Here is a 23949-nt window from a genome sequence, read left to right on the forward strand (position 1 = left end):
TCTCCGTCCCCGCTGTCCCGGCTCCCCGTCCCCGCTGTCCCGGCTCTCCGTCCCCGCTGTCCCGGCTCCCCGTCCCCGCTGTCCCGGCTCTCCGTCCCCGCTGTCCCGGCTCCCCGTCCCCGCTGTCCCGGCTCCCCGTCCCCGCTGTCCCGGCTCTCCGTCCCCGCTGTCCCGGCGCTCCAGGCCGGCGGGCGGCGCTGCGGGCCCGGCGGGGAAGCAGCGGGCGGCCATGGCGGAGCGGCGGAGCGGGGCGGCCGAGGGCCTGGCCCGCCTCTCCGAGTGGGCGGACGCGCACCTCAGCCTCCTGCGGGTAACGGGGCCGGAGGGGCGGCGGGGAGCGGGTGAGGGGCCGGGGGCTGCGCGGCGCGGCCCGGCTGAGCCCCGCTCTCCTCCGCCCGCAGAGCCTGAGCGCCGGGATGGCGGTGGCCGGGGTGCTGGTGCTGGCCCGGAGCGTCCGCATGGTGAGTGCGGCGGGGCCGGGGGCTCCGCGGGGCTCCCTCCCGGGCCCGCGGCGGTGCCGGCCGGCGGCGGGGAGCACGGCGCACCCGGCGGCCCCCCCGCAGACCGCGGCGGGAGGGTGGAAGGTGCGGCGAGGGCCAGCGCGGGCGCCGGGCACGGCGGGCAGGCCGCTTTCACGCGTGGCCCCGCCCGGGCGGCGTCTCCGCGGCCAGGGCCGAGCGCCCTCCTCGCCCCCCGTTTTCTGCCTGACGAGCGCGTTCTGCGTCTCAGCTGCGGTCCCCGCAGGCTGCGTACAGGCAACGTGCTCGCCGCCTCCTCCGGCCCGCGCTCCGAGTCCGGTACCTCTAGCCCAAATAGAGCTGAAATAGGGGTGGTTTCCTCACGTCTTTTCTCCCTACTTCCATGAACAGAACTGCTTGTCGAATATTTTTAAACAGGACCCTAAATCTCCCTCCCCTTCTTGAAATGATCCGTTCACAGCACGAACTAGTGCTACGCCGCCAGCTCCAGCCACAGCCGCGTCTCCGCAGGTGGGAGCGACCCCTTCTCCCGTGTTCTTCGGCTGTTTAGAAGATAATAGTTTCTCTGATCTTCCCTCTGCACAGTTCCAAATGCAGTTTGCTATGGGAGCACGTCTGTATAAAGTTTTTACTTTAAAGTCTTACCAGAAAGCCTGAACTACAAGTGTTGCCAGAGTTCTTTTTTTTCCCTTTTTTTCTGTTTTGTTTGTTCGGTTTTTGTTTGGTTGGCTTTTTTAAACCAAGGGTTTGTGAATGTGGTAACCAGGCTGTTGGAGCTTCCCGTGCAAACGAGATCAGACTTGAAGAACTTCTGTTCCTAACAACTTTCAGGCTTTCTGCCTGCAAGGTCCTGAATTTCTGTGTTCCCAGTGGGAGACCTTACGGACCACAAATGGGAAGGTTTACTGAATAAATAACATACAGTAGAGTTAGTCGAGTTTGAGTTTAGCTGTGGTGGTTTGGGTTTTTATTTCCCCCAAGGGCTGGTGTGTCACAGCAGTTGGACATGAGCAGGTCGGCACTCTTCCCAGCCGTGTAGAAGTAGGTCAGTGTTCTACAGAAAGTTTCTTACAGTGAGCCCTCCAGATGCTAGTGTCTTAAATTCCGGGTGTTAGGCCATCCCCAGTGCCTGTCCTTCTCCTTCCAACCCCTAAACCACTGGCTGTGTCGTTCCTGCGCTGCTGCTGCTGGCCAAGTCTTTGCTGTGAGATCACGGAACTGTCCCTTGAATAAATTCAGTCTTCTCGTGGTCTTTTCAAAGGTGTACCCCTGCTTTTGTCCCTCTCCTCTTCTACTCCCTTATCAAAGTCTGCGTTGTTTCTGTCCTCCCTGCTCCGCCTTTGTTTTCAGCGTGTCTGTTCTTTGCTAGCATCTTTAAACAGGTCTCAGCTTCCTTTCACCCCTATTCTAACACCACTCAGGCTGCTTCTAAAACTCTCTTTTCATGGTGAATCAAGTGAAATTCAATATGCGCTGCTCAAAAAACATCACTTTCTGCTCTTTCTCCAAACCTTGCTTTCATGCCCACCCCTAATACTGCAAGTCCTGTAGAACAGGGAACATCCCTCAGTGTCTGGAAAGGCTGGCACATAATGGCTTCTGCAGCTGATTACTCTTAAAATATATATATATATTTGCCCATGCTGTCTAATAATAGATCTGTAATTTGCCAAACTATTTTAAGAAGAAGTTGGATTTAATGTGATTGTAACTACTCTACATTTATTTTTTTTAAACTCTGTTTTGCTCTTCTTTCTGTCAACAGATAACAAAGTTTACAAGTGCTTTGGATATACCTGTGGAGTTTGTAGAAAAGAATGTGAAATTGCGGGGAAAATTGCATCGCATAACGGAGAAAGGCCTGGAAGTTGAACACATTCCCATTAGCATTCCTTTCATTACATCGATACAGAGAAAATGTAAGCAAAAGAACGCGAAGAGCAAGGGTAGGAACGAAATGTTGTTGTTCTTAATGTGTCTACGCAGAGAGGGAGCTTGAGAGGAAGGGCTAAGGTACGATTCTGGCTCTGCCTTTTGGTCTTTCCATGCTTCATGGATGGGGAACTGGGGAATTAAAGACTGTGAGAAGACCTGTAAAAAGAGCTTGCCAATACAATATTTGTATTAATTAGCATCCTCATCGTGGTATTTTTCTGGCAGCAAAAGCTGGCAGGCAGGCAGTTTGTTTGCTTGCGTAGCTCATCCCATTCCTGGCGGAAAGACTCTTTGGGGATTACGCTTTTAGCTGCAGGTGACATCTGACGGCTACGCATACAAACCCATTCTTCTGGACAGTTCCCCCTTGGCAGAAGCTGGCCATCGAGTCTGTGAGTCACAGGCTTGCTTTCCAAATACCTGCAGGCGCTGATGCTCCTTGCCTTTTGTTTCTGCCCCTTCAGATAAAATAATAGTGACTGATAATGAAAGCAGTTCCTTCCATTTGTATGCAAAATAAAACAAACTAGCTTAAACCACTTCTGTGATCCTGGATTAATTTTTTTTACTGAAGGAGCGGTGAGACCAAATTCTTATTTGCGAATAAGTAGTGCTTTGGGGAACTGAAATGGATTATTTTTCTTGTTTTTAAGTCCGTGGGAATGAATTAATTCCCAGGAGCTGAGGGTCGGTGCAAGGCATGAAATTTCAGTGACGAAGTTCTCTCTCTCTAATCAGGGCAATCAGAAGGTCTTCTGCTGGTCAGACTTGCTGGGGTGGAGCTGGCTCCCAGCGGCACGGCCTGGTTACAGCAAGAGTTGAAACCCCAGCAAATGGTATGGCTCCAGCTTCTGGGAAGGGAGGACTTGGCACTCGAGTGCCTTGTTTTAGTAAATAAGGTAAATACAGCGACAAAACTGACTTTCATCTGCAGGTTTGAGTTTGACGGAAGTTACGCAACTCGATTCTCTCAGTAGATTTAAGGAATGTTATTATTTATAATTTATCTATCTTGATATGAATTTTAAATGTTGTATTTGTAAATCTGATTTCAAGACCAGTATTTTTGCAAACTGATTCATGACAGGTGTATTTCTCTGTCAGACAGTGCGAGGCTACATTGTGTGGTTCTGATTAGCCTAATGTTTAGTCTGTCAAATGTTCTCTCACAAATGTCTTGCTTTAGTATGGGGTTTTAATGGTTGGCTGGGCTCCTCTTAACTTTTAACTCTCTCTTCCAGAGCATAGATTTAGCCAGAAGTAAAGCTTGTATCTCAGAGGGAGTTGACACAAAAAAATAAGTAAAAGTTCTAAAGGTGAAGTGAACATCATATTTATTGTGCCTTTTTATAGGGTCGATTTCTCAGCGTGTGCTTAAATGAAGAGATCTTGAGACAAGGGCTTGGCAGAACAGCACGCATTGAAGGACTACATCACGATTCCCGCCTGTACTGGGAACTTCACAAAAGACTGCTTCGAGCAGAGTTAAGGGCCTTGAAGAAAAATAAAGGAATATGGAAAGAAGAAAGCTACTCTGAAAGAATTAGAGATCGTATAAGCAACAATAAATTTGTACAGACGTTGAAACAATTTGCGAGCTGGTTCAGAAGCTCTATTTAAAGGTAAAAAGGGAGACTTGCCTGGAGGAATGCCAGTTACTGATCTTACGTGCTTTATGCAAAGTAGAAGTGTTTGATAAAAACCAGTGCCATAATTTTGAGGGTCCCTGTCTTGAGCAGAAAACCCATAGTTATTTAATGCCATATCATAACCCATATGGGATTGAAATTTAGTAGTAGTATGCAGGCCACAAATTAAAATGTTCTGAAGCTGAACTTTTCCACAACAATGTCCTAAATGAGTTGTCCAGTTTCCCACCTGCTAAATACCGGCGCAGCTGTGTTAACCAACTAGCGAAAGCGGTTTTTAAGAGGTGCAGAGTGTTACTTCACAGTCTACAGCCTTAAATGCTTCTCTGTTACATGTCATTACTACGTAGCCCACATGGGTTAGAAAACTCCATTTCAGACCTTTACAAAGCTTGTGGTATGTGTTTACACACGAGCGTTTTGTTTGAATTCTGTTCTTATACTACTTTGGTGTATAATTTGTGTTTTAAAAATCTTTCATCTTGAATAATGGGTTGCATTGTTACCGATATAAAAGGTAATTTGTTACGGCTGATCTTAAAAAGCTGATAAGGTCAAAACTACTAAAGTTTCTCGGGAAAAAAAAATCACTTGGTATGTCAAAGAATATAAATTAGTATGTCAGTAATCCAAATTTTTAGAAGACAACATTCACTTGAAGTGAGAAAACCTCTGCTGTTTTTTCTGATGGTTCTATAAATATCTACAATTAGATGAAAATAAAACTTCAACATGAAATTTGAAAAGGTGGACCCTACTGTGCTAAGAACTTAAATTCTCATTATTGTTTTATTGTTGAAACACGTGTTAAGTATATGACAGTGTATTATTATTTATTTTGTACATATTCTCAGAGTAAGGATTGAATTTCTTATGTTCATTGTTATGTGTTTTATATACCAAGCACTTGACCTTTGTTTAACCTCCCGCAGTCCCAATATTTATTTAAAGTGAAGTGTTTTACAGATTTTCTTTCTTTCTGTGTGATTCCTTGCCAATGAAATACTGGGGTGAAGAGTGTGGTACAAAAAAAGCTTAATAGCTGAGCATTGCTTGTCTGACAATTAGTTGCTATGTCATAATTTTCTCTGCAGACTTCAGATTGTGAATCATGAGATCCTAAAGAAAAGAAGCTTTTCCTCGAGTAAGAACAGACGTTGGTGCTCCTTTATTCCTTTTGTTTCTGGGTCCTCCTAGGGGTGAGGCTGGTTTTTGCAAGGCACAGTGAGCAGCAAGCCATGAAGTACCTGCAGCGCAGATCTGCGTTGGAAACCAGCATGGGGGAGAGGGGAAGCAGCTCTGTGGGCAGAGGCAGACCTCGATGGGAGCTGGAAACTAGGTATCTGCCTGTTAAAAAAAACAGAAAAGAGAAAAAAGTGAGGCATCTGGTTTTACGCATCACACGGTGAAGGACGGGGACAATCACTGCTGTGGCACTTGGACATAAGTCATACAAATGGTCAGGGATTCGGGATCGGCTGTCGCATCCTCCAAAGCAAAACTCAAAGTTGACTTTTTTAACCCCAAACTACAAATTCAGTCTCAGCAATAATCCACTTCTCATGGGTGATTATAGGGGTTCCTGTTCCTGCATCTGGTAAGCAGAAAAAGCTTTGCCAAACTGGGCATAATTGTACAGTTATGATTTTTTTTGCTGTAATAATTAAACATAATTCTACCTGGACTTTCCACTTCTGTTTTGTAAATGAGTCATAGGAGGCTTTATCACAAAAACCCACTGTAAAGCTGAGAGAAAAATCTCAGGAAACCTCACGCTACATTTCTAGCAAGCAGAGGTGAGGTGTGGGCAAGTATGAACCAAGTTTGCTCCCTCACAGTCTTGCCTCTTAGCCCTTTTTACCCTCGATGGAGTTCAGAAAAGCCTAGAGATTTTTCTACATTACAGCAAATTGTTGCATCCTTTCCATTAGGTTGTGGCTAGTGAAGGATTTTTAAAAGGTGGCAATGCAGCTGCTTTATCACTTACTTAGCCTCCTCTTAATTTGAACTAAATTTTTGGTTTCCTTCCCTGTATTTGTGGCCATGAGGTAGTCTGACAAATAATTTCAGAAGGAACTATGGAGGGGGATATCTAAAATCTTTGAATTCAGGCCTCTGGTCTCTTTTCATGTTTGTTGCACATGACAAGAAGTTTGGCTCATGTGCTTTTACTATAGTTCTTGGTCAGAATACAAACGCAGGGAAGCAGCTTAGCATAAGGGATCAGTGCTGTAAGGGACACCACCAGTCTCACAGAGAGTAAACAAGTGGTGCGGGTTTTGAGATTGCACTGACAACTGATTTCATGAGCGTCAACTCCCGTAATTGTTTGTTAATGCCCTTTTCCTTATCGTCCAGGGCTTATCTGTTTAAAAAACCACAACAACACACCCTCCCCCCTCAAAAAAGCACAACTCAGTTCAAAGCTGTGCTTTCCATCTGTGCAAGGCTTGAGAGGTTGCAGATCTTGTCTCTGTGGGAGGCCTGTCTATTGAAAAACCGGTAACAGGAGTAGAAACAAATAGCTCTGCAGAACCGTGTTGAGGAACTGACCAGGAGGTCAAGGGGAGAAAAAGCACTTTTCCCCATTATATGGAAGCACCCCACGCTGCCTCTGAGGAGCACTATACCATTCCTTCAGCCACAGCAGCAATCCATGCAAGAGTATTTCCAAGTAGAGGATGCAATTCTTATGTGATTAGGACTAAGGACAAGAATTAAACTGTTTAGCTCTTGTGCATTCGCCCCTGCAACTCTGAATACGCTGTGAGCAATACAACATCTTCAAAAGATCATAGGGAGTGAAAGGAGAGGCCTCCAAATGACTCACCAAGAAAAATACCTTCAGTGTCACACAGACCTTTTATTGCTGGTGCGGCATGTAAGGCAAATGGTTGCTGTAAACCTGACCAGCCTTCCACGGAGCTCGCCCGAAAGCGGTGGGCACGGTGCTGTTAGCATCCTTTCCCGACAGGCTAACGAAGAAGCTTGGCCCTGCACATGGAGTGAGGCCTCACCGCCGCAGAGCGATGGGGGTCTGGGGGGGCCTCCCCCTGCCGAGGTCCCTGGGAGGGGAGAGAGCAGCCACTTTCTGTAGGTAGCACCTCTTGTTCATCGCAGTATCCCTGCTCTTTTCCAGGTCTGTCAGAGCTCACACCTGCTGGTTCCCTATAAAACACTCCGCAGTCACCCACGGGACTGTCAGGTATAAAAAACTGTAATTTGAAAGCAGAGTTTTAGACTTAACCTCCTCCAGCTGAGAGGCACTTTCCCTCACGTCAGGGCTTTCGGTGGCTGTCAGCACACCCTGTGTCAGGGAGATCAGAATCACAGAATCACTACGGTTGGAAAAGACCTGTCAGGTCATCAAGTCCAACCACCACCCCAACCCCCCCATGCCCACTAAACCATGTCCCGCAGTGCCACGTCCACACGGTCCTGGAACACCTCCAGTGCTCCGCTTACACCTCAGAGCTGTGTTAAGTACCGGTGATCGCTTCCCTGCCGTTAGCCAAGGCAGGTGAACAGCCCTTGAAGTTCGTCGTAGATTTTTAAAGGGGGAAAAAAAAAAAAAAAAAAGGTCAGTCAACCCCGACGATTTCCCTCCCCCGGGGGATGGCGGCCTGCGGTCTCCCGGGGCGGCGGGTCCCTCCCGGGGCCGTGAGGAAGGGCGGTGCCGCCCCGCCCCGCGGCAGGTGCGGCGGTTGCCGCCGTCCCGTGGTGCCCTGAGGCGGCGGGGCCGTCCCGCGCGTCTCCATGGCACCCGCCGCTGGCGGGGCGAAGGTGAGCCTGAGGGGCCGCCCCGAGGGGCCGCCTCGCTCTCTCCGCTCCCGCCGGACCGCGGTGCGCCTCAGCCGGGACCGCTCCGCCGCGGCTCGGGGAACTCGGTGAGTCCCGCCGTGAGGAGCGGCCGCTGTGGGGAGGCTCTGCCGGCACGGCTGGGGAAAGGGCCCCCCTCAGGGGCGGCGCTGAGGGCAGTGCTGAGGGGCGGGGGTGGCCCGGGCAGCGCTGAGGGGCAGCGCGGCGCCCCGCCGGCTCGGAGCGGACACACAATGGAGCAGGTTGAATGGGAGCGGGCGCGGGGCCGCCGCAACACCGGGGCTGGATCGCCGGCCTCAGCCGCCGCCGCCGCTCCGCTGGCGAGCGGGAGCGCGCTCCGCTCCGGGCGCGGCGCCGCTCCGGGTTTCCCCTGCGCTCCGCGCCTGAGGGCGGGCCGGGCCGGGGCGGGGCGGGCGGGCGGCAGCGCCGTGCGTTTGAACGGGAGAGCAGGTTGCGACGGCGGCGCGGGACGGGACCGAGCCGAACCCGGCGCCCTGCGGTGAGTGAGTGCGGGCGGGCCCCGGGCGGGACGCTGCCCTGCCGCGGCGCTCCGAGCCCCCGGCCCCTGAGGCGCGGGCGGGCGGGCGGGTGGCGGCGGCGGCTGTGGCGCGGCCCCCGGGGGGGTCCCCGCGGCGGGGCTGAGGGCGGCGGGACGGGGCTGTCCTCGGGCGGGCGCGGTCTGCCCGCGCCTCTGGGAACCTCCGCCGGGCTGTCGTTTTGGGAGTTAATGCTGGGTTTTCCTGGTGTTTGCAGCCGAAAGTTAAGATGGGGGTGTACAAAGTGCAACTTCCCCCCTCCTCCCCCCCCCCCCCCACCCCCGTCGGATAAAATGTCGTTCTGGTCGGTGGGACGCTGTGTGTCTCACGGGACGCCGTTATACTCCCTTCATAAAGAAACCGCGACCTTTCCTTCCCCCGGAGCCGCAGAGGCGCAGCCGGCCCGGGGCATCCTCGGCAGCAGCGTGGGGTCCCCGAGGGAAAACCCAGCGCCCGCAGCGCAGCTGGTACCGAGAGCTTTTCCCTGGGGCTCCGCGGTGTGTCTGGTACCAGCCGGAGGCACAGGGAGCTGCTCCAGCGCCTGCCTTGGCCGTATTTGTTCTGTTGGTTAAATAATGAATCATACCGGATGAACTCCCAGACGTCTTTTGCCCCCCTCTCTTGGGGGTAAAACCTACTTCTGCCATGTGGCGCCGGAGGTTCTGCTTGAAGGTTGTGTCGGAACAGTTGCAGCACCCGGTTCGGTCATGAGCTAAAACCGGAGAAAACTGCAGCCACTTGGTATGCCTTAGGCTTAGGCCAGAACGTGTTAAATGAGGCTTAACGTAAAATCCTGACCCCACGGAGAGGGGGACGGCACCCGGAGGGTGTTGCAGGGTGTAACGCTTACGGAGTGCACTTGGTCCCGACCCTGTAAGATGCTGAAATAGGTGGGAGTTGAGAAGAGTCAAGCCTCTGGCTGGATTGACTCCTTCCTAAAAATACCTTGTTTGAGGGCTGATAATCTACTCCATAAACCATTTTTCAAGAAAAAAGAAAGTACAATGAGCTGGGAATTATACTCTGTGCACGTTTTGCTGTAATTAAGCAACTGTATAATTCTGGGAACTTTAGCTGACCAAAAAGTGTTTTTAGAAGAAGTGTTATTAAATTCCAGGGAGAAAGGTATAAGCCTTATCTGATGAACTAGTATAGGCTCTTTGTTTAAAGTGTGCTTTAACTCCTGAGTTATAAAGCACAATGTTTGCCTGTTTTCAGTGGACTCTCCTGATTTACTTGTCCTTGGGTCTTCTGGCCCGTATGTTACAAAACTTAGAGGAAGCAAAAGAAAACTTCGGGTGACTGTTGTTCTGAAACGTGAAAGAAAACCTGCACATAACATTGCTGAAAAGATAGGATTCAACCCTGCCATGAGACACCAAAGTTAAAGATAACAGGGTATATGGAAAGAAAATGGGGACTTCTGGGGAGGTGAGAGGCAGCAGAGTGCATACATGCTGTTAAAAATCGTCCTGTTTCTTTGAACATTAGCTCCCTGGAATAAGTTCGAGAATACTTTTTTTTTAAACTTTGGACGATGCTTCTTCAAGGTTTAAAAATGCCAGTAGGCTGTTATAGAAAAAAATGTTATGTTTTATCAGTTGAAGATGCATGATTTGTGAAAAATGATCTGACCGGTTGCAGACGCTTTCTGGTTTTATGCTACCTATTGTCTATAAAAATGGGGATCAGCTGGTGGTTTTGGATCAAGTGGTGCACAACTCATTATTTTAACAATACTGGCTCAGCTTGGGAGGTTGCCTAGGGAATTGATTTAATGCTTCTGTCCTTTCACCCTTTGAGGCGGGTGTTCCATGATGACTTTGATCAAAATCACCAGTATTTGTAAAGGAGAATAAAATTTTCACTCCATAAAAGCAAAGGAGAGGCCACCCGCTATTAACAGATCTCAGTTTTGCATGAGTCGATATGTAATTTAAAACACTGTCAAGATAAACCCATGGCAGTAAAACAGTTTTATGATAAGCATCAAAACACAGAAGGAAAATTAGTCCTCTGTTTAGTATTTAGCTTCCCCTTATTTCTGGGAAAGGCTTTAACAGTGAAGCTGTGTATTTCTGTTGGCTCTACAAAGTAATCTTCCTATAAATAGAGTGGTTTTCCTTTAATGAAATCTGAATAAGGATTTTCTTTTTTTTTTTAAGGCGTCACCCAAGACCCAATTCAATTTAAATCGATAACCTAGATGGTAAAGCCAGGGCCACAGCTACACAGGGTGGTGTGGTGGATTTTTTTTTTGTTTGTATGTTTGTTTTTTTAAATAAGTTTAAAGAAGTCTGAATGCTAAAAATATCGAACACTCCAAATTATGAAAGCAGAGATCTGTTTCCAAGTCTGTTAGAGACCTCCTGTATTGTCTTCAGCAGGACAGTTTTTCCTGCCTGTGCCTTCAGAGGAGGTAAGGCTGCCATGCATAATCGCCTTGTAGGGGCTCACAGAAACTTCTTTTCTTACTGCTTCAGATAGACTCGAATGTGTTCAAGTGAAGGTGCTTTATGAACACAGTTATCACGGTGTTTTCCTCTTGGCATAGTAGAATGCAGAGCATGTTCTGAGCAATCATCATGGCTGTTGTACTGGAAGGGTGTTGAAGCCGCTAACCAGCAAAGCGCAGTTCCCCCCGGGCGGTGGAGCAGGGCTGCGCAACGTGCCAGAGATGAATTGGTTTGAACCCCTGGGTCTGGACTGTGCTCCGTATAAATCTGTCTTTGCTTCTAAGTCTGTAAGCAGAAGGTGCTCCGCTGGAGCGCTGCTGAGGTTGGCCAATGTTAGTGCAGACTGATCTGACGGCTGGGAGAGAGGCGTGTGTACTCCTTTCGGTTTGTTGGTTTGTGGGTTTTTTTTTTCCTTTCTTTGTTATTTTGAGAAACTGGAATTGTTTTCTGTAACAAAGGTGGCTTTCTTGTTCCAGCCTCCATGGACACTGAGAGCATTATTATTACTCCAAAGATCTGAGCTTGCCCTCCGCTTTCCTGGCTTATGGAGCCTTTTGCTGGTCATCTGGCATTACAGAAGCGCTATCTAGTTGTACCTGGGTAGCTGAGTGTGATGTGGAGCGTGTATTTGAGAGATGGAAAGGCAGGTTGGAGCATCCAGAAGGTGAGGAAATACCCACTGCTGCAGATAGGCAGTTATTAATGTCCTACAAGAGCTGTGAGAGTGCAGAGGAGCAGAAGGGAGAGGTGGGCAGAGCTGCTGACAGCGGTTTACAAGCAGGCACCTGTTGCAGAGCTAGAAAAAGCCAGGGACACGATGCTGGGGGGTGCAGCATGTGCCTCTGAGGAGGCTCCGGTCCACAGGTAAGCAATGCAAAACTCCTTCAAGGGCATTTGGCCACGTGCATTAAAGCAGCGTATCGTTCTCAGCAAGAGATGTCCATGTGAGTCTCTTCGACCTGAAATAACTCAAGGTTGCTTGCAAGACATTCCAAGTGGAGACAAGCTGTTGTATAAAGCAGTCCATGCTCCATTACAGGCTTGATTTATTGGAACTGACACAAAGTTCACGTCCTCATGCACACTGAGCATGACCAAGCATGTCACTGAGATGGAGTACAGGATATGTCGACTGTAACTGCGTGGGCCTGAAATGGGTGTTGCTGAGCCTCATATCAACGTGTTTCCCATACTCTTTGCTTGGTCTTAGTTCCAGCTGTGAGTGATTGACACATTGGTTGGCAGTGAACTTGGTAGTGTCCCCACAAGAAAAAATGGAAGACTATTGGCAATTGCCAACTGTGTCAACTGGTGACATACACAAAGGGTCTTCTTGCATGAAACGTCAGCTCTTTGGAGGCCTGGATGTCAATCAACAAGTAGCCAAACATCATACAAGATACAGGTCATCCATGCACATGGCTGGCTGTGTTGGCACAAGTCCTTTCCAGGCATCTTATTTTTATCTTCATATTTTATCACATTGTTTGAATTCTTCTGTGCTACAGCTGAGCATCATCCAAGGTTTCATAGATTATAGCAATAGCTGTAAGTTCAGCAATAGCAGTTTCAGCTATTGAAATGGCAGTGTTGCCCATTACAAGGAATAGGGTCTCCTATATTAACAGTGTGTCTGAAAATGACTTGTCCAAATTATTAAATATTTACTCCTAGTGAGAGATGATGGATACTCTCAGGTGTGATCTGGTGTGCTGCATACTGCCTGCTTTTTACAGGGTATGTTTCTGCTGATGTGTTGAGGAAGAAAAGGACCTTCTTAAAGCTGTGAAATGACCTATGGGAGAGAAATGTTTATTTTAATTTCTAGAAACAGGGTTCTTATTTTCTAAAATAACGATAGGTAAGAACAAAGTAAGCTTACAGTTCATGTTCATTATCATGATTTCAAGTCTTTAAAGCATCATTTTGCTGTTGGGAAAAGGTCTTAAAGTCTGTGCCAGGTATTTTCAGAAGCTCTTAAAGATGTTATTAACAACTGTTCAGTGAATTTCTTGCTGTGTTGAATCTCTGTGAGAACATCTACTCCCTTCACTTGCCTTTTATGTTTCACGCTCCAGGCAGAGATGCATGTGGCAAAGCGGTGCTAACCAGAGCTTCAGCTAAAAGCTGAAGTGCTGGATCTGTTCTTGGGAGACCATCAGTCTCCTTTTGCTGACACTTTCAATAGTTCACCCTAGTCAGCATCAATACCACTGGACTGAGCACTGTGAGTGGGAGTTTCTTTTCTTGACCACGTGCAGTAGTGTAATTTGTTGGAGTCCGTGGAAATTTATCATCTCCAGCGTGGGAGTTAAAGTTGGATTATTTTTTTTTCCCCTTGTCCCAGTTTTTGCCTGGAGAACTGAGGCATGAGCTAGGAATCTCTGGGAGTTCACTAATTGCCTCCGAGATTAATCGATTCCCCTGACTTTGGGACCATTTGTATTGTTGTGGATGGTTCTTGGAGCTGACAGTTCTGGGTTTGCTGTACATTTCTCTGCCTACCTTGGAGGGAGTAGTGATGTTTATAGAAGAAATTGGAGAAAATATAAAAGAATCTCAAAGAGTAGAGTAGAATCTGAAGATGCGTTGTTGATGATGCATAAAAAATAGCATTGCCAATGTGTGAAATGAGTTCTCTCTCTGTAGATTAAAGTCTCCAGTGTACACTGCGTGAAGCATCTAGAGATCGAAAACTTTTGTGCAGCAAAACCAAAAACTGATTTGGAGTAGTGACTTGGTGTACAGAGAGCTGGCAAAAGTAGCAGAAAGGTGTGCAGAGTACTGGAAAGCTGTGTAGGAAAAACATTCATGTACACTTACTCGTATTTGTCAGTTCCATGTCTGGTGGGATGACTGTTAAGCTGAACACAGGGTGTGCAAGGTAGGTGTCTTCTGAAGCGGTGCCCGCTGAGCGATAGAGGCAGCAGCATGCTACCCTCCTGGAAATAGTCCTTAAATTGGAGAAAAACAAATTCCATTTAGGCTTCTTGAGGAATGGGGAGCAAATGCTAATTCCCTTTCAGGGTCTGTTGCCATGGGGAGTCATTTCAAATCCTTTCTAATGCCTTCCTCAGCAGCAAGTTGTGCTGACACGTGCTTTTCATGACTTCCCAGAAAGAGCAGAGGAATGACTTGAAACAAGAGCTCCATCAGAATTAACAGCCACAGGAAGATTAAGGTTTGCTGTTTGTTAGCTGTGGGTAGGACGGATAAGAAAGTTGTCCATTATACAGGCTAACACAGCTTGACTGGCCTCCTGCCTGCATTGGGTGGGCTACACGGGGAGAGGAATGGGTGCCGGGTAGCTTGTCGGGTATGGTGCTGTGTGGTGAAGTCTGCCTGCTTCTCTCCTGGAAAGCGAAAGGGTAGTTCATGGAGTAAATTGTGGGCATCAGTCCTCTAGCGTGATCCAAGTTAGATGCTATTAGGGTTAGGTCACAGTGCTAGTCCCATTAAGAAGGAGCTGCGCTGCTGCCTGCTTGCTGTACCTTCAGCACTGGCCAGATGAAGCTGGGTACAGGTTTCTGAGTGTCCCTGGCAGAGCCCTGGTACTGGGTCAAGGGACCAAACTAGCAGGGGACAGTGAAGAGAGCTGTGGTCTGATGTGGCAGTAGCAACATCAGTGATGATAATGCTATTTCTGGCTTGCTGGTATAGATTGTTAGTTGCTGTAGAATGAACAAATATTTAGAAGCAGCTTTCTGGAACACAAGCGAACTGACATCAGAGTCTGTCTTATCTGGTGAACGATGTATGACTAAGATTAGTGTTTAATGCTCTAATGGGGGAACAGCCAAAATACCAGGTTTAAAAAAAAAAAAAGAAATCTGCATTTTCAGGAAACCTCATCTTTCTAAAGAGCATGGAAGTGCAACACCTGTATCCCAAATACAAACTCTCTTGTGACCTTTTCCCTTTGAATAGTCAACTCTGACTTCTAAGAGTTTCCAGTTGCTCCCAGCAAAATCCACAGGAAATTTTTTGTTGCTACTGTGCCGGCTTGCACACTCCGACCGACACCTTTACTGCCAGCGTCGTGCCAGCACAGCTGTTCTCATGGCCTCGTGGCACATTAGATTAGGGAACTGATCTGGCAGAAAAACAAACCAAACAAAAATCTCTTATTTTATTCCTCCAGACCAATTCCTAGAGAAATAAGAAAAGGATCAGATACTGCATGTTTTTCTTTTCTACTGCCGAGTATTATCAATAATCTTTTTTTCATGCCGGTGATATTTATGGATAAATACTTGCTGTTAAAAAGGGAGTGTAACTTTGGGGGTACTTCTTAAGCTTTTTGTTCATACAAGAAAATACTTTAAATTCTGGAAAGTGTCCATACATTTTTGAAATAGTTTACACGGTAGGTAGGTGAAACTTTGTTTTTTAAGTTATAGGAGTAACACCAATTTGTGGGCAAAAATGTCTTTTTGTATCAGCAGTATGGACCTTTCATCTGATACAGCTAACATGCCTTGCCTATTCTGCATGGCTCCTGTAAGTGTAACTTTAGCAACACTTATGCAAGTTATTTTGAGTGAATGTAGACATTTGATGCTGACTAAAGTGCAGATTTGCACAGATGATGTTTGGAACCCTTAGAGCCTGGGTTTGTGTGACAGTTAAATCTAAATCTGCGTGAATTCAGACTAGCTTAAATGCTTAGCGGTATTTGGGCGACTGTTAGTGGCTTAGTGAAATAAGAAGCCCAAGACAGCAGATGGGTGGATGCCTCATGAAATATTGTCATACTAGGATTTTATAATCTCTTCAGATTTGGTTTCCAGGTCTAACTATGGCTAAACTTTTCATTTGATGGCTACTTTGTTTTGTGGATACTGTTTAAAAAAATATAGCCCATGTTGTGCAGCAGCTGGTCTGTTAAAGCTTGAAGGCTGTTCCACCAGAGGCTTTGTTGATACTTTATTTAGAAAGTAAAAACATGAACTGGAAACAGCAGCTCTTTTTCTGATGTATAAAGCCTGGAATGAAGTTCCTGTTGATGGCTACTGATAAACTAACCTAGGAGAAATTCTGCAGCGTATTTTAACATGCTCCAGTGAAAGAAAGTTTGTGAGAGCATAATTTTTCCTGGTTGCATGTTGTGGTGTAAACAGAATTGCAAATGACTTCACTGCCTCTCTTCAGTACCTGTTTTTTCATAGTATTAGTATAACAAAGGGCTGAGCCCTTGGACTATTGAGAGTGTGTTCTAGGTAAGTGTCTCTGACTTCCACTGTAACGTGTTTGCCAAGCTGCTGAGTGCTGATGGCACCTTTAGAAATGATGTAGAGCTTGATCTGGAATGTATCTTTATAGGAATAAGAGATTGTACAGAAAGACCAACGATCCCGTCTGGGCAGCCCTCGTTCTGTTCCTGAGTTGTGCAAGTGAGTCTTTTGCTTACTCTCAAACTTAAGGTAAATCAGTTAACCTATCTGTTCTAATAAGATATGTAGATCTGTTGTGGAGCAAAATTGCTTAGCTTTTGAATACTACTTCAGTATTCTCAAAGTAAGTTCAAAGCAGTATTTGTACTGTGATTTGGTGTTTATTTTTTCTGTTTGCAATAACTGGAAGGTAACTGGATGCACGTGACGGCAGTCAGCAGAGATTCTGGGTGCCCCCACCATAATCACAGCTGCCAGATTAAAGACCAGTGTTTCTCTCTGGTCAGTATATTCCTCCTACTTAGTGCCAGCCAGATGGTCTTTCTGCCCTCCTGTACAGATGTCTCTGAGGCTTATAAGAGGGCTTTCTGGCCATATCTGGAGCTAATACAGTATTATTTCCAATCACACACTTAGTGTGTCCTTCCCTTGACTCTGTATTGCTCTTCTCATTTCTAACCTATTTCTTTTTTTTTCTTATTATACTTTTCCTTTGTCACTTATAGCATCCAGTATCTCTGACCTATTTTTCACTGTAAAATTTATCATTAACAGGTATCTGAAATAGGTGCAAGCTTCTAAAATCTAGAGCCCTCTGAATATTCAGTGTTTTCTGGACTTTCTTTTCTGTTGAAGGCAGAATTGCCAGGCACCTGGGCTTTTTTAACTTTGCTAGAACTTTTTGCAAAATATTTGTTTTTACCATGCACCATTTTGTGCTAAGGAAAGGAATACATTTTTTTTATAAATTGTACTTTCAAAATGTGTTCACTGGGTAGATACTGGAACAGCAAGCTCTGAAACTGGAGCTGTTGTTTTGTCAGAGGGAAGCACTACAGAACTGCAGTATCTGTCCCGTTATTAAGAACGATTCATAGTATCTGATTGACTTAATACTGTTATCTGTTGAAGTGCTTCAGAAACAAGAAGGGGAGAGGGCAGCTGAGAAAAGGTGAGATTAGCAATCTCTCCACCCTGTATACTGCTCACTTAACTACCAAGTAATCTGTTTGAGCGTTCTCAAGAGAGCTGGGTGCAGGACCCGAACGAGTTCCTGTCTGGTGCTAAATGGACGTGTGCTTAATACCCTCTTCACATTTGGGACCTGCACAGTGTCCAGGTTAAATATTGCAGTCAAATATTTAGGTTATACTGCTACTTTCTAAAAGAGTTTAGTGCTAACCATAACAGTCAGCCTGAGCTGAGAACATGTCTCTCTCAGTGCTGCTCACCCTCCAGCTACTGATGTCATGTGTTGTGATTCCCTGGAACGAGCGTCCTACTTCTCTGCACAACTCAGTAAAGCATGGGGGTTTTCTGTGCAAGAGGGGAAACCGCAGAATGCAGCGAGACCAGGGGGTGTCAAGTGTTACTGTTCTTGGTGTTAAGCCTCCTGTAATAAGAAGCATCTATCAAAACCATCCTCTGCTAGATTCAGAAGTATCTTATCCATTCATTTCTACAACTTTTATAATCAAATAATGTCATGAAGCATGCATATGACAAAACTTTCCTTGTGAGGCATTCACCCACTACCTTGATAATGACAAAAAAATTGTATTTGTTCATCTCATCCATCTATGTCTACACAGACTTGTATATGGATGCATGCACACATGAATACGTAAGTTTAACTTATTTTTTGCATCAAACTTCTTGGAGCAAAATTGGTTTACTTCCATTAATAACTCTTTCATAAACTACATTTCAGTAGAACTAATCATAACTCTTGCTCTTCTCTTTGGAAGGACACCTCTTACGGAACACAGTACTCAAAGTACTAAAATAACACAGCTGACACATGTTTAATGGAAATTAATCAGCTAACGTAGAAGATAGGTTCCTTCAAGTTCCTGTGTTTCTGCAGACAGTGTAATGGACTCCCTTGCTCAATTTACATGTTAATACACTTTATCCAGATATAAAGTAGCTGGATTCTTGACACACTGGAGTAACCTCTTTTCACTCAGGTAGTGAAGCACCGACTGCTTTACCTCTTGGAATGAATAGCATCTCGTGCCAGGCTCAGAGCTGAACCTGCAGGAATTTTGCTTGTCATGAAAGAGTGATACCCCTAAGCTGAGAAACCTGCAGAGCGGAAAAGTTAGGAGTGTTTTCAACTTTCTGAATTGGTTGCGTTATCAAGTAACTATGCAAACTAGTTTTGAACTCAGATTTACAGTTGTTCAGAATTTTGGTGACTTTTTGCCAAAATAGTTTTGGTGGTACAGTCCTTTCCTATTTAAACATAATTTTATGCTTACTGGCATTGTATAATCATTTAGCTTATTCTACATGTATAAAATAAGTTATACAGGTATGACCTGTATACCATTCTGGTCTATGACATAAACAGGATGTTTTTTTCTACTATGTCATTGTTGTTGAAATGGTGCACATTTGTGTATAGTTAAGTTTCTAAGTGTTTGTTCTTTTGAAATGATGGTCTTTGGCCCAAAGCATGTGGTTGGTTGGGTTTTGTTTGCTTTTTTGGGTACAGTAAGGCATGATCCTGGCTGGGCTCTCCCAGAGCTCTGTAACAGAGAAAGCAAATAACTTTGAGGGCCTTCCGAATAACTGCTGGTGTTTCTTAGGAAGGTTTTCTTACAGGATATTTGTGTCAGCTGATGCAGCCACTTTGGGATTCTGCCTTCATCCCTGAAGTGCCAGGGAGAACCTTTGTTCCAAGGGGCCACTGTGGTGTGGGAGAACCCTTTGTGCAAGAACAAAGGAGTATTGTATCAGCATGAGCGATGAAAGGGAGGGGAGGGGGCCGAAGGGTTTCTTGCAGAGGCACTGCATGTATATATCAATAGCAACATTTTCCCCATAAATCCACCGCCCCCCCCACCCTGTGACATGAGTTCTGTGTGGGAGCTGAGCGGGAGATAAGATCTCTCTTCATTTTGTGTGAGTTCTTAGTGATGAATATTTGATACTATTTTCTTAATTAAAACATGATACCACTTGTATTTTTTATAGTCCAAAGCAAAAAGGCTGGCAGTAGGCTGGATCATGATGGTAGAATTATTCCTACACTTTAAAAGTAACTAACAGCTTGTGCCTTACTAATTAACTCTAGAAGAGTGGCCCTAGTTATGGCAAGCTATAATGAAAGCTCATGGCTGGCAAGGGCAAAAGTCCAAGAAATGTAGAAGATGAAGTCTGGCAGAGGTAACGGGTATTACTGCTTAGCATTCCAAATTTTACTAAAATATGCCTTTAGTGTAAACAATACATGGGCCGTACCCAAAACACATACTGTAATGGAGCCTGTGATAGTTTTACGATAGAGCAAAACAGAAACAGGCATTTTTGGCTCACACATGCAGTGGATCGTTCAGACCATTTCTCCTCCCCACAGAGGCAACAGTGGAGAGGCGAATCCCGCATCTGCAACAACAGCCTCCTCACAAACCTGCAACAGAAATATCGTAGATATCAGATTAGTATTTGCCTATTGGTCTCTAATGCTTGCACTGCTTAACAGTGCAAGTAAGCATAAACATCACTTTATGCTTTTTCACCAAGCTATTGGTTTCAGCCCCGTGCTACCTGCTTCTCCTGCAGAAGAAAACCTTGCCACTTCCCAGAGCTGCGGTCTGGGCATCTACAGTGTGCTGTGGTATTTCATTTGGGGGGATTTGCTAGTAGGCCCCCCTGAAAGTAGTTTTGTGAGGAGGTTTGAATGGTAGCGTCCGTACATCCTGCTGGCGGTTTGCTTGGATAGACAGTTGGAGTTGCGTGTGCCAAGTGTGGGCGAGAAAGCAGCTGGGTTGACCAGAGTGAAGGTGGGAGGGAGATAAAATGGGAGACCAAAGCAGGCTTTTAACAGGAAGGGGTATCTGGATCGCTGAAATGAGAGTCTTGAACTTCGTAAAATAGCAAAGAGAGAAGGAGGATCCAGTGAAAGGATTTGGTGTCAGAACAGGAGATCAAGGAGTCCATGGGTGTTTTGTTTTGTTTTTCCAGCAGCAGGTATCAAAGAAATATGAACTGCTGGTTTGTTTGGCTGTAACCAAAACTGTGCATAAAAAGTCCTGCTGGGTGGGATGGAGTTTTGCAAGGTCCAACTTGCAAAACAAAAGGCTGAAATTCTTTGAATGGAAGTTCAATGAAATGACTCAAACAAATAGAGCCTTGTCTTGAGTTATAACCACCAGCTTATTAATGAGTTAACTTCTACTGTTTAGGGCTCTGAAAATAATTGTTCCGATTGTTCCCATTGTCCCAGATTGTGGCAGTGGAACAGCGAGTGGCTGTGATGAAGACGCTCCCAGGGCTGAATGGGGGTTGTTTCTCACCTCATTGTCAGCGATTGGCTTCAGTCACTCGTGTTCCCCTCGCTTGGCTGGTCTTTGTTTTGTGCTGGCTTGCTGTGTGTTTCAATTTTAACTGGTTTATAAATATTATTGGCTGGATCCAAGAAAAATTGGTGGTTGGGGGCTTGGCCTAGCAGAGCTCTGGGGCCTGTGTCCAAAAAGATTGCTCTCCACTCCCACCACTTATTGGTGATAGCATCTGCGGCAAATTACCCGTGAATACTTTGATGGGCTTGTCTCTGATGCTGCTGGCGTTGGAGGCAAAACTCATCCTGTGACAGTGCTGGGAGCCTCAGCCCTGGCAGGCGAGCAGGGAGGGCACAGGCCAGCATGGACCCATGCAGGGAAGGGTTGCTGCTCGGCTGCTGTGTTCTCCTGGGAAGTTCTCTGCAGTCTGCCTCTGAAAAGAGTGCAGTGGTTCAGAGATGATTCCCTGTTTTTTGTGCAGCGATGTGGGCTTTTGCCTGCTCATAAGATGCCTGGTTCAGGCAGCCATCGAGGCTCCCAGGTGCTCTGGGGTGTCCTCAGCTGGTGGCATTTCCCGGGAAGCATACTGCTCCCACTTGTTCTGTTTGGTTCCGATAGTGATTAGCTGTGTAACGGAGGCAGGGGAAACAGAAAAGGTGGTAAATGAGATATTTATCCCATGCTTCAGAATAGGGTACCATTGACGCTCCGAGTTGAGAGCATCTCTTCCCTGTGCAAAGCTGGGATCCCTTGGGGCTGGAGGACAGAAATTTTGCACGGGTGATGTAACTGTGCCTCCTCAAAGGTGCTGCGCAAACTGCCTGTCCCCAGGAGAGTTCATCTCTGGTTCCCATGGGTGAATGTCTGCCAAGGGCAGGGGTGCGCTGGTGTGGGGGGAGTGCCGATGGGGCTCTGCATCCACATAATGCTACCCCGTGGTCTCAAAACCAGGAGGTAATTACCTTTGATTCACTCTTTTTTGTAACCTTCACTGGGGAGAATGTCTAGTTTTGTGCTGTTGTCTGATGTGTCTGTAGTTTGTTAAATACGGGACAGCACCATTAAATGGATTACATTGATCATCTCTCCACGGCCCCACCATAGCCTGCAGGGGCTGTGGGGGTTGGCTGTAACAACAGGCGCCCATCGCGGGCGCAGCGACTGCCGGGTAGGGTGGGCTCGCTTCAGCAGCCTTAACCTTGCCTAGTCGTAAGCATCGCTGACAGCCCGCCTCTGGCTGCGTCCGAGTGACCGACCTGCACCCTCTGCCCGAGTATCCTCGGAGGTGGGCACCTTGGGAGAGCGAAGGACTACATGTGTTGTAGTGCTTTGTATGAGGCTAATGAACTATTTTGCATAAAGGGCACAAATGAATACTCTTGCAGCAGTTAACGCATTTCTTGTAAATGAACTCATAATCATCCATACTCTGTTTCCATTTGCAGGGTCACTGCTGTTGATGGTGAGCGGGAAGTCATCTTACAATGAGTTACTGGAGTCTGGATAAGAAAAGCTGTCTGCAGTACTGCCGGCACTTCTTAGTGGACAATGGTGTATTTCACGGTAAGTTACAAGGTGTCTTGTATTTTTGGCTGCTTGCGTTTCCTGCTGTCGGACCCAGCTGACGTTTCCGAGCGTGCGGGCGCACCTCGCTGGCAGTGCTCCTCCGGGGCCAGTTACCCCGGCAAGAGCCGCGCTCCGGCCGTGCCTTTACCCTGCGACGGCTCAGGGCGGGTGCGACGGCCGGGCTGGCCACGGCCTGCTGCGGCGGCCGCTCGGCGGGCGGGGTGCCCGGGGCTGCCGGTGCCCCGCCGGTGCGGTCGGTGGTGACGGGGCGGGGGCGGCACGGACACGGGCTGGCTGCCGGCTGCGCCGCGCGGGCGCGCCAGGGGGCGCTCCGGGACCGCCGCCCCCCTCCGGTGCGGCCGGTGCTCGGCCCCGCCGCGGGGCCCCTGCCCCGCACACACTGGCCGCCGCTCCGGGCGGGCGGAGGGGGCTGCGCGGAGAGCCCTTCCCCTCCTGCCCGCGGTTTGGTTTGGGAATGCGCTTCCTCCCCGCGGGCGGCCCTGGCAGGGGATCTTAGCTCGAGCGCTGTCTAAAGCGTTGAAGCCTGGAGAGGGGAGCAGCAGCTGGAGCAGGGGTGGTGGGCAGAGTTGCTTTGCATGTAGATGGTGATGGCATTTTGGAGTCAAATGGATTAGTTGTGTTCTCGTGGCCTGGTGCTGCCTTACACTTTTCCTCCTTTACAAAGTTTCCTCTGCAGGCTTGTCTAGAACTGCTCCAGTGAAATCTGCGGCTGTGCATCTTTTACGCTCTTAGCGAGGAGGAATTGAAAGTGTCAGAAAGAGCTTGACTTCCAAGTATTGATCAGACGTTTGTGCAAAATAGATGCCTAATACTGATCCCTAATTAGTCCCCTATCAACCCCTCACATCTTAGTCTCATGCCATTACAGATTACATGCTATGATCATTCAGTTGTTGCCATATCCTTCCAATATCAAAGTCAGGAAATACTCTGAAGACATTTTGATATCAAATACTTCCTTTTCAGGACCTCTCTTTGTATGCTTAAAACTTGATACGTCAACTTAACTGGAGAGCACGTGTGTTCCCCGCGCAGGTTTCTCTCCCTTCGCTGGGTAGCTTTACCCTTGGGCACAGGGTAAGGAGCAGTGCTGAGCCCAGCCCGTGCTCCTGCAGTGGGTGAGGGACCACCAGGATTCAGGCGCCGTCCCTGCCTGGGATAGATGCCTGCGGGTCAGGTCTAATAAGGCAGCTGGGCCCCTACCTGTCCTGCTGCAGGAATGACTTCCGAATGCTGTTTCTGGGAGGCCCAAATTTCGTATTGCTTATTCCCTTTGAGGTCGGCAATTAAAAACTGTCACTTTAGGGCAGATTTATGGCACTATTAATAGCAGCAGCATGGAATGCCTGTAAATTAAAGATAGAAATACTCATCTTTTTCAATTGCAAAGGTAATTTTTTTTTCCCCTGGAGAACGCACATCTCCATTTTCACTATGTTTGTTGGGAAGCTTGGGAAGTTTGCAGCTCGCAGAACTACGATGCAATCCACTGTAAACCAAACTATCTGCATTTTTGTCACTGTGGTTATGTCACCATTAATGAAGTTAATGGTTTAGTGGGACAATTAATCATTGTCAATTTGTGCGTCTTCTTAACGAAAGCCTATTCTGAGATAACACCATTTCCCCCTGTACTGCTTTTTTCTTGCCCATAGGCACTGCTAGTTCTACCTGGGACACCAGAAGAATGTTAATAACTCTTCTGTAAGTCAGTCTGACAGCGGCATTGTCATAATTCATCTCTGCGCTACATCTGGGACATGCACTACAGAGAAGATGGTTCACAAATCTGTCGTTGGTGAACCT

At 47.1% G+C, this 23949-nt stretch overlaps 2 protein-coding genes across 2 annotated transcripts in view; both read left to right on the forward strand.

The window, feature by feature from the left end:
• Nucleotides 1-267: 267 nt before the first annotated feature.
• C11H3orf33 (chromosome 11 C3orf33 homolog) lies at nucleotides 268-4473 on the forward strand. The gene is made up of 5 exons (XM_059822797.1): nucleotides 268-310; nucleotides 402-461; nucleotides 2245-2398; nucleotides 3153-3250; nucleotides 3768-4473. The coding sequence occupies exons 2-5, from the start codon at nucleotides 417-419 to the stop codon at nucleotides 4032-4034; spliced, it is 564 nt and encodes a 187-aa protein (XP_059678780.1). The 5' UTR covers nucleotides 268-310; nucleotides 402-416; the 3' UTR covers nucleotides 4035-4473.
• A 17567-nt stretch (nucleotides 4474-22040) lies between these two features.
• Nucleotides 22041-23949, forward strand: part of PLCH1 (phospholipase C eta 1) — a 70618-nt gene continuing 68709 nt past the window's right edge. Inside the window, exon 1 of the mRNA XM_059822589.1 lies at nucleotides 22041-22119. Coding sequence (XP_059678572.1) covers nucleotides 22041-22119 — 79 coding nt within the window. The remainder of the gene's footprint in view (nucleotides 22120-23949) is intronic.

This window comes from Gavia stellata, chromosome 11, assembly GCF_030936135.1.
Source record: "Gavia stellata isolate bGavSte3 chromosome 11, bGavSte3.hap2, whole genome shotgun sequence".
NCBI classification, from domain to species: Eukaryota; Metazoa; Chordata; class Aves; order Gaviiformes; family Gaviidae; genus Gavia; species Gavia stellata.

What these genes read in the sequence shown, in the direction of transcription:
- C11H3orf33 (XM_059822797.1), top strand. Translation starts at nt 417, where the DNA reads ATGGCGGTGGCCGGGGTGCTGGTGCTGGCCCGGAGCGTCCGCATG. An exon ending in TACATCGATACAGAGAAAAT is followed by an intron (nt 2,399 to 3,152) that starts GTAAGCAAAAGA and finishes CTCTCTAATCAG; the next exon opens with GGCAATCAGAAGGTCTTCTG. An exon ending in AGTTGAAACCCCAGCAAATG is followed by an intron (nt 3,251 to 3,767) that starts GTATGGCTCCAG and finishes GCCTTTTTATAG; the next exon opens with GGTCGATTTCTCAGCGTGTG.